At 46.4% G+C, this 17,459-nt stretch overlaps 1 protein-coding gene across 1 annotated transcript in view; it reads right to left on the minus strand.

Annotated features, from left to right (window-relative positions):
* Nucleotides 1-1,231: 1,231 nt before the first annotated feature.
* Nucleotides 1,232-17,459, minus strand: part of LOC141100332 (adhesion G protein-coupled receptor E3-like) — a 218,277-nt gene continuing 202,049 nt past the window's right edge. The window contains exons 15-19 of the mRNA XM_073588730.1: nt 6,734-6,797; nt 3,488-3,579; nt 3,177-3,345; nt 1,623-1,715; nt 1,232-1,541 (exon numbers count right to left, since the gene is read on the minus strand). Of these exons, the coding sequence (XP_073444831.1) occupies nt 1,464-1,541; nt 1,623-1,715; nt 3,177-3,345; nt 3,488-3,579; nt 6,734-6,797 (496 nt within the window). The 3' untranslated portion in view covers nt 1,232-1,463. The remainder of the gene's footprint in view (nt 1,542-1,622; nt 1,716-3,176; nt 3,346-3,487; nt 3,580-6,733; nt 6,798-17,459) is intronic.

Here is a 17,459-nt window from a genome sequence, read left to right on the forward strand (position 1 = left end):
GTGAATGGTGGCATTGAAAACAACTCGTCCTGAAAATAAGCAAACCCTCTTATGGATGTGTAGGAGGTGGCCAAGACGGTAGTCGCAGCCGAGGACACCAGGGCTCTCGTGTCCTGGCCTCCTCCCACAGAAAAAACCACCAGCTTCTGCCGGCGTACCTGTTTGCGGTGCTGGTCCATGGACAGGGATTCCACTGCGGTGCGACTTGGTTCTAGTGCTCAGGGTTGAAATAACGGACACAGATACCGGTTCTGATGCCAAATCAACGATTTTACTTTTCTCTTCAACGGTCCCGAACACATCAGTTACATTACAGTTCACACAGCCTTCCTCCTGCACTTTCCCTTTCTTACTTTCCTTGTCCTCATGCACCTTACGGGGTAGTAGCGCCCTTGGTGGTACTGCAGCTTCACTACTGTAGGACCTCAAGACATAGGGGATCCCGTTCAACCGTTTCGCCCTGGACGTACAAGCTTCAGCCCTATTTAAGATCTGCCACATGATGAATGTTTTGTGCCCTTAATGACTTTTGGGCCACGTTTTCCTTTCCGTTGCTGCTGCTGCCATAAACTGTAATTCCCCGGGTGCTCCGGTCTTATCCAGCACCCGTCTGACTGTGCTCGTGCTTCTCTTCTTAAGACAACATTGCGTAACTGCTATGGCATCCTGGGCTTAGAGCCCTTGTGAACTTGTCGGGCTTGCTCTGCCTTCTGAACTGTTCCTATCTCCTACTCTTGCATAACCCATAGCAGCTCCTCCTATAATTAACCCTTATGTAAACTTCCTATCAGCTATACCTAACGAGGCCCACTAGTATACCCCCATCAAGTGGCCCACAACAGAACTACGCTTACCCAGTCTATGGAACTATATACTAACAGTGCCCTCCACTATTGAACCCGAAGGATGCATTGGCTTACCCTAAACCTAATACATCAATATGCAAAACATAATACAATACAATATGATCTATACATTAATATACGGCATACAATTCAACATATTACAACATGGTAACACATAATGTGGCAGTACCAATGGGACAGGCAGTAATACACAGTAGTGTAGCAGTACCGAAACATAATAATATCCGTCCTTAAAGGGGAGGTGTCATTAAAGGGATATTTTACTTAAATCCCCTGCAGATGCATCACCAGAAAAAGAAACAGGTTGTGGATCTTGAAGGTAAAAAAAAAGAAAAATTGAAAATCATTTCAAAAACACAAACACCCCATTGTTAATATGCATTTATTTGTATTGAAAATTACAACATAGATTAATGGTTAGCCACACAAATCTTGTGTTCACATACATGAGCAAAACCAACAAAGAAAATAAACACTGTGCAGGTAGATAAAAAAATATCAAAAAATGTTTTTTGTTTTTTTTCTGGCGAACAAAATATTAAAGTTCAGCTCTAATACTGTTTTCATATTGACTTCTCCCCCCCAGATCCCTGTAAGCTATTTCCAATTCACTTTGTTCTCTGATTCAGAACTTTGTTCCTTGGTCACTGGTTTACTAATTTCAGTTAAGTTTACCTGTTAAGTAAAAAAAAAAAGGAAGATTTAGACCCCAGAAAGGACGTAGGAGGGAAAATTATTGTTGAAGTGGACACTTACTGATTTGGTGGCTTCGTGAGGAGAAGTGTCATCCGATGACTGCTTTCTGTGTTTTCCAGCTTTGCAGAATAGTTTTCTATACTCCTGTCTTACCTGTTTATAAGATGGAAAAGTGGGAGCAGTTATATATATCGTGGTCTTATCCAGTTTCTTATGTAATTTTTGTTCTGTGTAAATAAACTGATCCCTCCTCTACAGCTGGACGACACCTCTAGACTGCTGTTATAGTGGGCTCCAGACTACACATCCAGACTGCTGTTATAGTGGGCTCAAGATTACACCTCTAGACTGCTGTTATAGGGGGCTCTAGACTACACCTCCAGACTGCTGTTATAGGAGGCTCCAGACTACACATCCAGACTGCTGTTATAGTAGGCTCCAGACTACACCTCCAGACTGCTGTTATAGGGGGCTCCAGACTACACCTCTAGACTGCTGTTATAGGGGGCTCTAGACTACACCTCCAGACTGCTGTTATAGGAGGCTCCAGACTACACCTCCAGACTGCTGTTATAGGAGGCTCCAGACTACACCTCCAGACTGCTGTTATAGGGGGCTCTAGACTACACATCCAGACTGCTGTTATAGGAGGCTCCAGACTACACCTCCAGACTGCTGTTATAGGGGGCTCTAGACTACACATCCAGACTGCTGTTATAGGGGGCTCCAGACTAAACATCCAGACTGCTGCTATAGTGGGCTCCAGACTACACATCTAGACTGCTGTTATAGGGGGCTCCAGACTACACCTCCACACTGCTGTTATAGGCGGCTCCAGACTGCTGTTATAGAGGACTCCAAACTACACATCCAGACTGCTGTTATAGGGGGCTCCAGACTACACATCCAGACTGCTGTTATAGGGCTCCAGACTACACATTCAGACTGCTGTTATAGGGGGGCTCCAGACTACACATCCAGACTGCTGTAAAAGGAGGGCCCAGACTACACACCGAGACTACTGTTATAGGAGGCTCCAGACTACACATTCACACTGCGGTTATAGGGGGCTCCAGACTAGACTACACATCCAGACTGCTGTTATCGTGGGCTCCAGGCTATACCTCCAGACTGCTGTTATAGGGGGGCTCCTGCCTTCACTTCCAGACTGCTGTTATAGGGGGCTCCAGATTACACCTCCAGACTGCTGTTATAGGGGGCTCCAGGCTATACCTCCAAACTGCTGTTATAAGGGGCTCCAGGCTATACCTCCAAACTGCTGTTATAGGGGGGCTCCAGCCTACAATTCCAGACTGCTGTTATAGGGGGCTCCTGCCTTCACTTCCAGGCTGCTGTTATAGGGGGCTCCAGATTACACCTCTAGACTGCTGTTATAGGGGGCTCCAGGCTATACCTCCAAACTGCTGTTATAGGGGGGCTCCAGACTTCACCTCCAGACTGCTGCTGTTTGGTGTTTCAGCCTGGATACATTACACAGTCAGAATCCTGCTATGCTTATTTGATCAAGATGAGATTCTCTGGGACACATGCTGCAATTTATCAACGATTTATTAAATGTCATTTTTATGACAAACCATCTCACGGAATCTTTACCTGATTGTTCAACACACAATGTACAAGAAAGATGTAGACGCCCTGTAGACTGTTACATATGGTGAATATATAAGATATGACTGGGGAATTGTTTCCAAATCGTAAATAGCCGATACCCCAGGTACAGCCAAGAATGAATAATTGTGCCAAGGCTTTAAACGACAGCATCCTAAGTGGAGAACATAAGAAATTAAAAGTGTAAACCCTCTATTAATGGTAGAGACATTTACATGACAGCTGTATGTAGGGTGTCAGTATATACTGTACATATTACTTGTTCTGGCCATCTCGTCACTGTCTTTCATACTCACCTACTGTTTTGAAGGGTGGACACATTTGTGTTCAGAGACGTAAGCCTGTTCCTGAGGAGAACGAAAGTGAGGACTAAAAGACTAGTGTTCGTCTATAGAGGAGGGAAACAACATCAAAGAAAAAAGTCAAACGTTTACAAGACCATCACAGTGGATTCCCAACCGAAACGTGTCGCTACCCTCACATTCATGGCAGGACCCTGCTGGGCTCAATGTCAGTACAGAAAATGGCCTGAAAATCTGCTGTCTTATAGGGGTAGTTTTTATGGAAGTCGGTGAAACCTCAAGTATAGCCCCTTAAGGGCCGGTCAATTTTTTTTTAGCTTTTGCACAATTTTCCTCAAGTGATTGGCAGCAGCCATGGGCTGTTAGAGCTGTTAGAGGCAAATGGTGGATGAATAACATAGTCAACATCTGTCGGTAAAGATGCAAGTGCGAGCCCATATCAAAGGCTGGAGCTGCCTTATGATGAACATAGTCCATCATTAAATGGTTAAAAAGGATTTTCCATTCCTAACCTTATAGTCTGAACATAGCAATGGATATTTTGAGTCCATATTGCAATATACAGGATGCATTCAGACCATGCCAGAGGAGCATCACTGGTCATACATTTACAGACAGACAATGTTCACAGTGACACAATCTTGAGAACTGTTTACTCCCATTGTCTGATTTTTTTTTACCTCACAAACAGTAATATGTTTATTTTTTTGTTATTGCAAAACATGGAGACTTATTTAACCTTTGCCTTCTGTTGATGTATGTGTTTTTGGGGAGTTTTTGAATTGTGTGGGTTTATTGCCCCCATTGTCCGAAGTTTGCCTTGTATCTCTGATTCATCTTATTCCAAAGGCTGGCCACTGGAGGGCAAGGGTGAACCAGACTTACCACATAGTGCAAATCACTATGTAAGGCCAGAGAAACATGACCAAGACAGAAGCAGAAGCTGTGTACCTGTACTTATATGTGTACAGTGTTGTGATACCTGCACAAGTGGGGACACACATGCAGAGTTGTGAAATATCCAGGAGTTCTCTGTCTTGGTGCTTACTTCCCTGATATTCCAGACGGATGATGTTCAAAAAGCTCCTTGGTGATGATGTGAGTATACAATATGTATGAATGATACTACTTGTATTGCTCTATAGTTACAGCCTGTTTTATAATAAAAAGCTGCATTCATAATTCTGGAGGTTTCAGAGCTTCAACCAACCAGCATTATTTGCAGGCTCGAATCATTCTTTGACATTCTTGGAAGTATAATTTATACATAACGCACTGAGTAGTAATCTGATCTAGGAGAAAATAATCATCCAGAATACAGTAAATCATGTGACATTGTAATATCTAATTTCTGCTATATTGTACAGTGTTTTCACTAGTCTACCCCTCTGCAGGTTCTTTCTCTAATTTTCAGTTATCTCTGAGCTACTGGGTGAAAACAAGTTCCTATTATGAGGGACTCTTCCTCTACAGAACATAAAAGAAAAGGGGGAGACAGGGCGTTTCCAATGCATAGGTCTGTATGGAAAGTAGATGAGTGCACAGCAAGTGTTAGGCTCACCTGATAGGGTTGTGAGAGTCACAACACCTATAATCGCATAAAACAGCTGCAGCAGTCTGCATGAGGTCCAAGGACTTGGTACAAAGAGAAGGCTGGTAGTGCAATAAAGATATCTTGAATTCTACCACAGCAGCGCAGTCTCTTATTGCACTACCAGCCTTCTCTTTCTACAGAACATAGCAGATGCTCAGAATCAGCAGCATAAATGAGATTATATAGCAGTTATGAGCAGTGTAGCTGTGAATCCAGCTCTATGGTAAGGTAAAACATTAATAAGTAACCGGCAGCACATGTTTTTTTCTCTTTCTTGGATCTACCTGCTTGCCCCTCAACTCTCCATATACTTTAATCAGCAGTGAGCCTGCAGTTTGGATTCTAGTTGCTTTTTAGCATGAACAATAATTTTAGGAGGAAAGAGGAGGGCAGGGAAGGGGGTGAAGAAATGTCTGATAAGCAGAAATAATCATATTGCTTGTACAATTAATTTATGCAAACATTGTTGAAAGTGACCATTTCATGATGTTTCAAGTGACAGCTAGTAGAATTGTAGATACATTTACATTTTTAGACTATAATTTAATCTGTACCTCGGGGTAAATAGAAATAATGTAAAGTTTTAGTCTCAAGATAATGAAAAGTTAAAATTTCAGTGTTTGTAAAGACAAGCAACTTTGCAATTTATTTGTTACTAAAAATCCTCTTCATGTTCAAGAATGGAAGGAGTTTTAATGTTATTGTTCACTGCAGTCTATCACTGGTGGCGAGTCTCCTAGGCAAGGAATTCAGCACTCACCAGCTCTTTGCTATAGAGTTTGTAAAGTCTGCTCTAAAGCTGGTTCCGGCCAGTTTCATGGTCAGTGTGCTCCTATGATGCTGAAAAAACTGCCTCTAATTGCAGCACACAGAGAGCACACAGTTCAGGCCAATGGCACAATAATGCCACCAATCCCAACAATCAGGAGTGTTCTGTCCCCTGGCAAAGAAGACTGAGGGAGGCTGGAGAATGGAGCGCTCCTGAAAATATGTATTGAGAGACTAGAAGCAATGGGATGAAACTGAATGGGAGGAGATACAGATTAGATATTAGAAAAAACTTTTTAACAGTTAGAGTCATCAATGAGTGGAACAAGCTGCCACGAGAAGTGGTGAGTTCTCCTTCAATGGAAGTCTTCAAACAGAGGCTGGACAGACATCTGACTGGGATGATTTAGCGAATCCTGCTTTGAGCAGGGGGTTGGATCAGATGGCCCAGGAGGTCCCTTCCAACTCTACCATTCTATGATTCTATGAGAGCAACCATTTTCTGCTGCGTTTTCTACTTTTCCTGTTGAAGAACATGTTGTGTATCTACAAACTTGCTTTCAGTTCAGTCTTATATATAGAGCAACACACCAATTCCCATTGGAGATAGAACGAATATAAGGGCAAAGACAGATGACCGTATAACTCATTATATCTCATGGGAGGATCACATTGTAAACCTTGAACTGTCTGTCTGCTCTCCTGACCTAAGGTTGAAAGCTGCTCAGGTGAGGAGAGGTGCCAGGCCAGTTCCTGCAATGCGATCTGATCGTCGCACGAGTTATATGGCAGTCTGTCTCTGCCCTTAGCAATAATTAATATCCATCTATGTTACATTCATTTTGATGATTAGTCCGATTATTACAGTATGTACTCACAACAATGAACACAGCGACTGGACCAAGGAAACACCAAACTGCAGATGGAGATTGGAGCCAACAACTGTTAGAAACATAAGATACATTGCAAAATGTAAACCATTTGGTGACTCATATTATACAGTTTATATTATACTTCTCTGTGACTAGAACAATACATTTCACCATAGTATGATTTTAACCATCTTGTCCCTATAGGAAGCAGTTGTACCAAAAGCAACATAAATACATAGCTACCAACAATGCTGTTGGCAATTAAGGCATATTTTTATTCCCGCCTCCGGTGCCACCTCTGAACCCAAATTTGTGGGCCAGGTTTTCTAAAGCCCCATCCCCTTACAGCTTCGGACAGCCATGAATTTGCTGAGACTGTTTCAAAAAAATCGGCACGGTCCTGGCTAGAGTTGAGCGACTTTTGGTTTTTTAGGGTCGAGTTTCGTTTCGTGAAACCCGACTTTTCCAAAAGTCGGGTCGAGCAAGATCGTCCGATTATAGGGAAAAGTCGGGGTCGTCCCGAAACACGAAACCCAATGTAAGTCAATGGGGAATAAAAGTCGGCAGTGAGAGGAGGACAGGAAACACACCTACGGTGCCCATTTGAATGCCAAAAGCATCAATTCTTCTTACTTAAGCTTGTCAACCTTAATTAACTTCATAATACAAGTTACGCACTGAAAAATGGGGGTTATTTGGCTAAAGTTGTGGGGGGGGAGGGCTGGCTGCAGGTTTTCATGTGTCCTGGGCGAAAGAGCGCCCCTTTAACACATACCACAACTCATCATGCTCCGATACGGCAGAGAAATAGCGGTATAGTACAATGAAAAATACTTCACTTTTTACATCTCATGACGAGGCCCATCTATTTCTCCATACAGAATCATTGGTCCCAAATAATGTTTGAAACAGTATATGATGAGCTCCACATAATGCTACAGTATATGTTGGTCCCCATGGATGAAGCTCCACTGTCTTATGGGCCCAAATAATGCTCCAAACATAATGGGCCCCATTTCTAGTGCTCTAGTGTATAATGGGCCCTGTAAATGCTGCTCCAGTGTCTGATGTCCACCTTTGGAATGTTCCAGTGTATGGTGGGCCCCATCTATCATTCTCCAGAGTATAGTGCTCCCAAAAAATTGCTGTCCCAACATTGAAAACAATCAAATAAGTCTCCTCGCTAGGGAATCCCTGTACTAGTCTAGACTCCTCGTCGTCCCCATCTTCCATCTCACTGCACAGTATTTCAACTTTGCAAGTGCTGTGATCCTGGGCAAGCAGGGGGGGCCCACTCGTTGGCGACGGCACTGGCACAGGGCCCCTGATAGTACGGTGGTGTGTCTGATGGCGGGTGGGCCGAACCTGCACTTTCATCTGCAGCTTCCTCTTTGTCACCGTGTAAGATGGAACTGTATATGGGAAGGGTAACCTGAGTTTCATCAGGGTCAGATTCAGGCCGGGTAGCGTGCGAGGGGAATGTAGTGGTCTGGGTCAATGTACCAGCAGATTCATCGAGCAGTGGCTGGGCATCAGTGCACTTGTGTCGCCCCCAGGAGTACGGTCGCCACAGTGGCATTACCTTCTTCCTAGGGAGTGTGATGTCATGCTTGGGAGCAACGAAGGATCTCTCTAGCAGGTTAACTGATTGGGCGGCGTTATTCCCACGAGTCATGACCCTCCAAACAGCGTTCATGAAGGCAAAGTGTTTGTTTTACGTGGGCAGTATGGTTGCAAAGCTGAACCTTAAAGGAATGTCCAGAAGGGCACCACCAGGAGTGGAGACTACGGTTAAATTCGACTCCACCTGGGAAACCTCAACCATGCCAGCTACAGAACAGATGCACACATTGCAAGCTTAATTCCGTTAACGAACGAGACTCCGTCATGCCCCGCGGTCCGAGTCCGGCTTACTAGAGGGACATGTGAGGCTCTGGCACATGAGATTGGCCAATAACTGGTGTGTCATGCTCTTACATGTCCGTGGCTGCATGTGCGCTACACTGAAAAGGCCAGCGTTTGTCGCTTACAGGTGCAGATAACCCTGAACAACGTTAGTGATGGGGATCACTGATTACAATTATTACCCGCGAACAATGATTTCCCAGTAAGTGCAGGTCAACCACAGTTCCGGAATTAGGCCTAACCGTCATTCCTGAAAAAATGAAAAACTTACGTGTGCAAACCACAGGTGCTGTAGCTTGCTTAACAGCTCGCCAGCCGTTCTCACGCCCAGTATGGATTACACGTGATTGCACAAAGGTGAGAAAGGGTACCGTATCCCAGGATAACATGTATGGATAGCGTACACATTCAAAATATATGTCTATACATCAGGAGGCAGGCTCAGACGGTGTTAGGCCCAGTATGGATTGCACGTGATTGCACAAAGGTTAGAAAGGGTACCGTATCCCCAGATAACATGTATGGATAGCGTACACATTCAAAATATATGTCTCAGGAGGCAGGCTCAGACGGTGTTAGGCCCAGTATGGATTGCACGTGATTGCACAAAGGTTAGAAAGGGTACCGTATCCCCGGAAAACATGTATGGATAGCGTACACATTCAAAATATATGTATCAGGAGGCAGGCTCAGACGGTGTTAGGCCCAGTATGGATTGCACGTGATTGCACAAAGGTTAGAAAGGGTACCGTATCCCCGGATAACATGTATGGATAGCGTACACATTCAAAATATATGTCTCAAGAGGCAGGCTCAGACGGTGTTAGGCTCAGTATGGATTGCACGTGATTGCACAAAGGTTAGAAAGGGTACCGTATCCCCGGATAACATGTATGGATAGCGTACACATTCAAAATATATGTCTCAGGAGGCAGGCTCAGACGGTGTTAGGCCCAGTATGGATTGCACGTGATTGCACAAAGGTTAGAAAGGGTACCGTTTCCCCGGATAACATGTATGGATAGCGTACACATTCAAAATATATGTCTATACATCAGGAGGCAGGCTCAGATGGTGTCAGGCACAGTATGGATTTGACGGCCCAGATTACACAGCGGAGGAGCAGGGAGAGGTAAAGATTGCAAATGCTGGGGCCCTGCCCAAGCAAGGGGGGCCCACTCGTGGGCGTCGGTACTGGCACTGGGCCCCTCATAGTACAGCGGTGTGTCTGACGGCGGGTGTGCACCACCATCGTCAGAGACACTTGATTGCACTATGAGGGACCCTGTGCCAGTGCCCGCGCCCAAGAGTCGGCCTACCCACCTGTCCAGGGCAACGGCACTCGCACGGTGTCGTGCGCTAGGTGGTGACCCCGGCCATGGGGGGGAGGCAGCACAGTTAGGGAGTTTTAGAAAGTGGCATATGTTGATGTTGGACATTCAGCTGATGCAAAAGGCGAAATAGGTGAAGTCCCAGGAAGAGGTGGACCAAAGCAAGCCATTTTTCTGTCACCCTATGTGTCATCAGGGGAAGGTGGGACAAAATCCTTGGAAACCCATGCATGGTTCATTTTAATGAAGGTTAGATCATCCACATTTTGGGTTGACAGACGGGTCCTTTTTTCTGTCAGGATAGATCCAGCTGCACTGAAGACTCTTTCCGATAGCACACTTGCAGCTGGGCAAGCGAGCTCCTGTAAGGCATATTGGGCCAATTCAGGCCAGGTGTCCAGTTTAGCGGCCCAATAGTCAAAGGGGAATGACCTGTGTGGGAGAACATCGATATGGGAGGAAAAGTAGTTTGTAACCATAGTTGACAACTGCTGTCTCCTGTCACTTTCCATCGATGCAGTATTACCAGTTGTGTGAGCGGTATTTGAAAAATCAGTCCACAACATTGTCATGAAACCCCTGTCTCCAACGCCACTTCTGCTGTGTGCACCACGAACACCTCTGCCAAGCTGCCCCCGGCCCGTACGGCTCGTGTGAGAACCATCACCGCTGCTGTGTGCTGGGAATGCCTCAAGCAACCGATTTACCAGAGTTGCTTGTTTATTAGCCAATATTAGGTCAAGGTTCTCCTGTGGCATGATGTTTTGTAATTTGCCTTTATAGCGTAGATCCAGGATGCTGGCCAACCAGTAGTCGTCATCGTTCATCATTTTGGCAATGCGGGGGTCCCTTTTTAGGATCTGCAAGGCATAATCTGACATGTGGGCCAATGTTCCCGGTGTCAATGATGCACTGCGAGTGCTGGGTGGAGGAGCACTTTCTGGCAAATCCACATCCCTCCAGTCACGCACAAACCCTGTACCAGACCTTGCCACGCCAACATTTTCACTTGCCCCACAAGATGCATCCTCCTCCCCTAAGTAATCATCCCCATCATCATCCTCCTCCTCCTCTTCTTCCTCCACCTCGTCCAGGAGAGGTCCCTGAGCAGACAATGGCTGAATGTCATCAAGGATTCCCTCCTCCTCTTCCTCCTCATCAACATTGGCTGCAGACGCCTGCTCCTTAAGGTGCGTCAAAGTTTGCATGAGCAGACGCATAAGTGGGATGCTCATGCTTAGGATGGCGTCGTCTGCGCTTACCAGCCGTGTGCATTCCTCAAAACACTGAAGGACTTTACAGAGGTCTTTCAGCTTCGACCACTGCACACCTGTCAACTCCATGTCTGCTCTCAAAGTGCCTGGCCGTGTATCCTCCCACAAATGCATTAAGGCCTGCCTCTGCTCGCACAGTCGCTCCACCATGTGCAGGGTGGAGTTCCACCTTGTTGCAATGTCGATAATGAGGCGGTGGTTGGGAAGGTGGAGCAATCGCTGCAGCTTCTGCATACGAACGGAGTGTACAGGCGACCGGCGGATGTGCGCGCACAGTCTTCGCACCTTCTGGAGCAGGGCTGTTAACTCCGGATAATTTTTGAGGAAGCACTGCACCACCAGGTTCAAGGTGTGAGCCAAGCAAGGTATGTGGCTGAGTTTTGAAAGGGCTATGGCTGCCACAAAATTACGTCCGTTATCACTAACTACCTTGCCTGCCTCAAGATGTACACTGCCCAGCCATGACTCAAGTTTGTCGCTTCAAGTACTCGGCCAGCACCTCGGCGGTGTGTCTGTTGCCCAAACACATCATCTGCAACACAGCCTGCTGACGCTTTCCACTAGCTGCTCGATAGGGGGACACATCGTGTGCAACAGTGGCAGCTGCAGATGGAGTGCTCGTACGACTGCGCTCTGTGGACGAGCTTTCGCTTCTGGAGGAGGAGGAGGAGGAGGAGGGTCGAACGCCTACGGCCAACTGTTTCCTATACCGTGGGCTAGGCAGCACTGTCCCACCACCGCTGTCCCCTGTGGACCCTGCATCCACCACATTAACCCAGTGCGCAGTGATGGACACGTAACGGCCCTGGCCATGCCGACTGGACCATGCATCAGTTGTGAAGTGCACCTTTCCGCTCACTGACTGCTTGAGTGCATGGACAATGCGGTCTTTCATATGATGGTGGAGGGCTGGGATGGCTTTGCGAGAGAAGAAGTGGCGACTGAGTAGGTCATAGCGTGGTACTGCATAGGCCATGAGTTCGCGGAAAGCTGCGCTTTCCACCAACTGATAGGGCATCATCTCAAACGAGATTAGTTTGGCAATGTGGGCATTCAAACCCAGTGTACGCGGATGAGAGACTGAGTACTTTCTTGACCTACTCATAGTGTCTGGGAGGGTGAGCTGGACTTGAGAGCTGCATATGGTGGAAGTAGCGGTGGACAGGGCGGACTGAGAGAGGGTTGATGATGGTGATGGAGTTGGTGTTCTTTCTGATGGCCTAGAATCAGTCTTTCGTTGATATAACAGTGGGATTCCCTGACTGCTGTGGCCTTGCAACGACACCTCAACATTTGCTGCTGTGCTAACCGGTGGGCTTACAGTGGGGGAAACAATGTAGCGTTGCTGACTACCTTCGTTGTGATCAGTTGCACATGTGGCACTTGAGGTTTGGTGTTGTGTCCACGCTTGCAAGTGCATGCTGGTTAAATGTCTAAGCATGCAACTGGTATTCAAATTTTTCAGATTTTTCCCTCGGCTAAAGGTCTTTGCGCACTTCTTACAGATAATCGTGGCCTGATCATGAGGATTTTGTTCAAAAAAGTGCCACACTGCACTCTTCCTACTTTGGCAGACATTTTGCGGCCTAGCACGCTGTGATCTTTTGACCCTCTGGACAAGCTGTCCAGCAACTCTTTTGATGTTTGGAACCTGTCTTTGGAGTGCTACGGGCCTGCCAGATAACAGCTGTTGCGATGTCGATGTCTGCTGTGGATGCTCCTCATCTGAGCTATTGGAAGCAGCACCCTCTTCCCCCAATGGATGCCAATCTGGGTCAACAACTGGGTCATCCATCACCTCCTCTTCTATGTCATGTGCACCTTCCTCTGTGTCACCGTGTATGGTGGTATAGTTTGCGGGAAGGGGCACCTGAGTCTCATCAGGGTCAGAATCTGGCTCTGTACACTGCGAGGACAATGTAGTACTCTGAGTGAATGTACCAGCAGAATCATCCATCAGCGGCTGTGCATCAGTGCACTCCATGTCAGATTCATCCTGGCCTGGGTAATTCACCATTTCACTTGATAATCAAGGCATGGTATGTGAAAACAGCTCCATGGAGTAATCAGTAGTATGGCCTGCGTCATCCTTCAATCTTGGTTGGGGTGAAGGGCACAAGGAAAGGTGTGGTTCATGAACATAAGCCTCCAATGACGACTCAGTGCTTTTACTTTTTACAACTGAAGAAGAGGAGGCGATAGAGCTGGAGGCTGAGTCAGCAATGTCAGACAAAACTTTTTCCTGATGCTCTGGCTTTAAAAGCGGTTTGCCAACTCCTAGAAAACTAAGCGTTCGAGGCCTTATGTAGCCAGACGATGACGCAGGCTCAACACCTCCTGCATTCGGTCCTATTTTGCTCTTGCCACTACCATCAGATCACCACCAACACCATCATTACCAGCTGCCAACCCCCACCCAATTCCACGGCCTCTTCCACCAGCCTTCCTCATTTTTGGTAGAAATGTAGACAAAATCCAACAAACTATATAGTAATGTAAAACAAGGTACAAGGTGTCTATAGGACAGGGGAGATTTTGAATTTCTGCAGACACTGGACACTTTTGGATTGTGTGAGGCCCAATGAATATCTGAGCGCTATGTGACAGGCTCGATGGCACAGCTGTGACCAAAGTGACTAGAGGATAAGGGAGATTTTGAATCTCTGCACACACTTTTGGACACTGGACACTTTTGGATTGTGTGAGGCCCAATGAATATCTGAGCGCTATGTCACAGGCTCGATGGCACAGCTGTGAACAAAGTGACTAGAGGATAAGGGAGATTTTGAATCTCTGCACACACTTTTGGACACTGGACACTTTTGGATTGTGTGAGGCCCAATGAATATCTGAGCGCTATGTGACAGGCTCGATGGCACAGCTGTGACCAAAGTGACTAGAGGATAAGGGAGATTTTGAATCTCTGCACACACTTTTGGACACTGGACACTTTTGGATTGTGTGAGGCCCAATGAATATCTGAGCGCTATGTCACAGGCTCGATGGCACAGCTGTGACCAAAGTGACTAGAGGATAAGGGAGATTTTGAATCTCTGCACACACTTTTGGACACTGGACACTTTTGGATTGTGTGAGGCCCAATGAATATCTGAGCGCTATGTGACAGGCTCGATGGCACAGCTGTGACCAAAGTGACTAGAGGATAAGGGAGATTTTGAATTTCTGCAGACACTTGTGGACACTGGACACTTTTGGATTGTTGACATATTTGATATATTGTCATCCCCTGATGAAGAAATGGTATACATTTCGAAACGCGTTGGGAAATAAATGAATTAATCTTTTTCCTAAATATTGGATTGGTGAATTTATCTGGCAGCGCACAAAAGTCCGAGAATTTATTCCAAAAACTGATGTGTAAGCGGTCACAGAGCTGACCTTTGGACGTGCAGCAAGCAGATTACTGATCCTACATGCTTGAACCTCTCTTAAAAAGGGTGAGTACAATCTAAATTACTTTTCCAGCATTTAACCCGGATAAGACCCTATTGCGCTTTTTGTGTTCCTTTAGTTTTGACACTTTAGGAAGCCTTAAAAGGCAGCCCAACAACCAACACCACTGATACACCACTATATAGCCTCCCCTTGCACTGCACACACAGTGACTGGTGTGTTGTGCAGGCCAAATCGCTAGCAGCAGAAGCAGTTTTTTTGTCTTCTTCCCTGCCTAACGCTCTCCCTACAGAATCAGCAACCTCTCCCTATACTGAGATCGGCAGAATTAAGATGGCGGTCGGCGTGCACGCCCTTTTATACCCCCTGTGACGCCCACCAAAGCAAGCCAATCACTTGCATGCCCTTCTGAAAGATGGTGGTGACCCCTGCCTATGTCATCACGTTGCCCACAGTGTCCGTGGATCCTGATTGGCTGAAAAAGAGCGCAAAACAAACTTTTGAAACGCGACTTTGGCGCGTAAGTCGCCGACCTCGTGGCCGACCTCATCCTAGGGTCGGGTTTCGTTTCATGAAACCCGACTTTGCCAAAAGTCGGTGACTTTTGAATTTTTTCGACCCGTTTCGCTCAACTCTAGTCCTGGCATATCCAGGACTGTTGGTAAATATGTGAGTAGACTTCAACATGTGCACAGTCCACAAATAAATGTTAGCCTCTGTGTACTAAGTTAATAATTTTATCCGGTTTTAACAAGTCACAAGCCGAGCAATAGCCTACAGCCCTGAGACAAAGCAGTTTTCAAAAATTGGTCCCTGCAGGTAATCTGAAAGTGGAGATGGAAAAAAACATCATGCTTTGCTGTCAATTTCATAGTTTGGTGGCGATCATGTCATATTGTTCTGATATACTGTTAAAATGGGATGTAAAGTGGCTGCTGGACACATAGTGGATGAGAGATATGTATCACAGGAGGTGCATGTCCTCTATGATATAAATCTGGAGTAATTCTCTAGTTCCCATAATACTAAGAGGGTTTAATCAGCCATGACAGGATGACTGGAAGCAGCTGAAGAGTAGGGAGAGACGTCTGCTCAGCTCACCATGTCTCCACTCATGGGTGTGATTAACATTGTAAAATGAGGCCTGTTTGTCTCACAGAAGTCAGTATGTGTGGAGGTTTGCAGACCTCCAGGATTGTGCGCGTTTGCTAAAGGACTATGAAGCTGGACTCTAACTCAAGCAGGCGAACCCACACTATTGTATGGATTTGTTACCTAATGTTTCACTTTCTGCTGGACAAGGGTTGTATTTGAGTTTTCCTGCTATGCATTTTATGAGGATTGAAATAAACCAGCCAGACTTTTAAAGAGAAACGGTTCCTGTGACACTTCATCTCGCTCCCAAGTGGGTAGGATTGTTACAGGTATAAAAGGACACAAGTTTCTATTTTTATAAATATGTAAAATAGCAAACTGTCATGTCCGACGACTTTGGAATCATTCAGTATTATATAACATTGTGCTGTTTCATTGCTATGCAATAAGGTTTGCCCCTCTTTAGAAGTTTGTCCTTCCTCTCTCCCTGTCTCTCCCTCAAGCTATGAGGTCAGTAGCCTCTTCCTTCTTCTTCCTCATTCACTGTATATCAGCCATTTTAGGAGCTTATGTGTTTGCAGCTCAGGGTCAGAATAGTATTTTTTTCCCTACTGTATTTGTCATGCCCGCCATGTCTGTTATGCCGCATGACTCCTGGAGCGGTGTGCACGTGTACTGAATTCTCATGCCCGTTATGTCTCATGCTGCAAGATGCCTGGAGCGGTGTGCACGCGCGCCTTACCTCATGGCTGCACGCCGTGGCTAGGTAACCATCTGTCTCTGCTCTGATTCTGCAATCCTCTATGTATTCCTGGAACCCCTGATCATGTGACCTTTCTCATGTTCTAGCACTGTCTGATTCTGCAATCCTCTAGGTATTCCTGGAACCCCTGTTCATGTGACCTTCTCTATGGTTCAGCCCAGTCTGATCTAGCAACGCTCTCTATGATCCTGGAGGATCTGAACCGGAAGTCTTTCCCTGATACTCACCCGGAAGTGCAGGTGCTATAGTGCTATATCAGACCGCCCATTCCTATGGTCGGGGCCTGAGTATCGTGTTGCTTCCCTGCATGGCTGCTTAGTTTGCTCGGTCGCTCCCTGTATTCTGTGCCCCTGCACTCTGCTCTGTAGTGCGTCTCTGCACATGCTCTGTGCTTGTAGTCTGCCTCTTGTTTCGTGCCTTGTCTTGTGTTGTCTCTCATGCCATGTTTGTCCTTGCCTTGCTTTGCCTTGTATTACTTCCGCTATTCTCTGCCTTTGCCTGTTTCGCCATGTCTGGTCTTTGCTATTCTGAGCCTTGTAGTGCTTCTCATGTTTCTTGTCTCTGCCTGGTTTTCCGTACTCTGCCCTTTGGTGCTCTCTTGCACATTTCCATGTCTAGTCTCAAGGCTCTGCCTTGACCCGGCTCTGGGCTTCGGCCTACGCTCCGCTGCTAGACTCTGTCCTATCGTGCTCTCTTGCACATTTCCACGCTAGTCTCAAGGTTCTCTCTTGACCCGGCTCTGGGCTTCGGCCTACGCTCCGCTGTTAGCACTGTTCTCGCTCTGATCTGGCTCTGCGTTTCTGCCTTTGTTCCGCTCCGTGTTCCGTACCTTGTCTTGCCTTGTTTCTTGCTTTGCCTTGCCTTGTTTCTCCGTGTGCCCTTTGCATGCGCCTGGCCTTCCTAGCCTCCTGCTTGTGCCTCAGCCGTGCCTGCCCTAGCCGTGCCCGCCT

The sequence above is a fragment of the Dendrobates tinctorius genome, unplaced genomic scaffold (assembly GCF_039654945.1).
Source record: "Dendrobates tinctorius isolate UK_male_01 unplaced genomic scaffold, ASM3965494v1 ptg000104l, whole genome shotgun sequence".
Classification (NCBI taxonomy): Eukaryota; Metazoa; Chordata; class Amphibia; order Anura; family Dendrobatidae; genus Dendrobates; species Dendrobates tinctorius.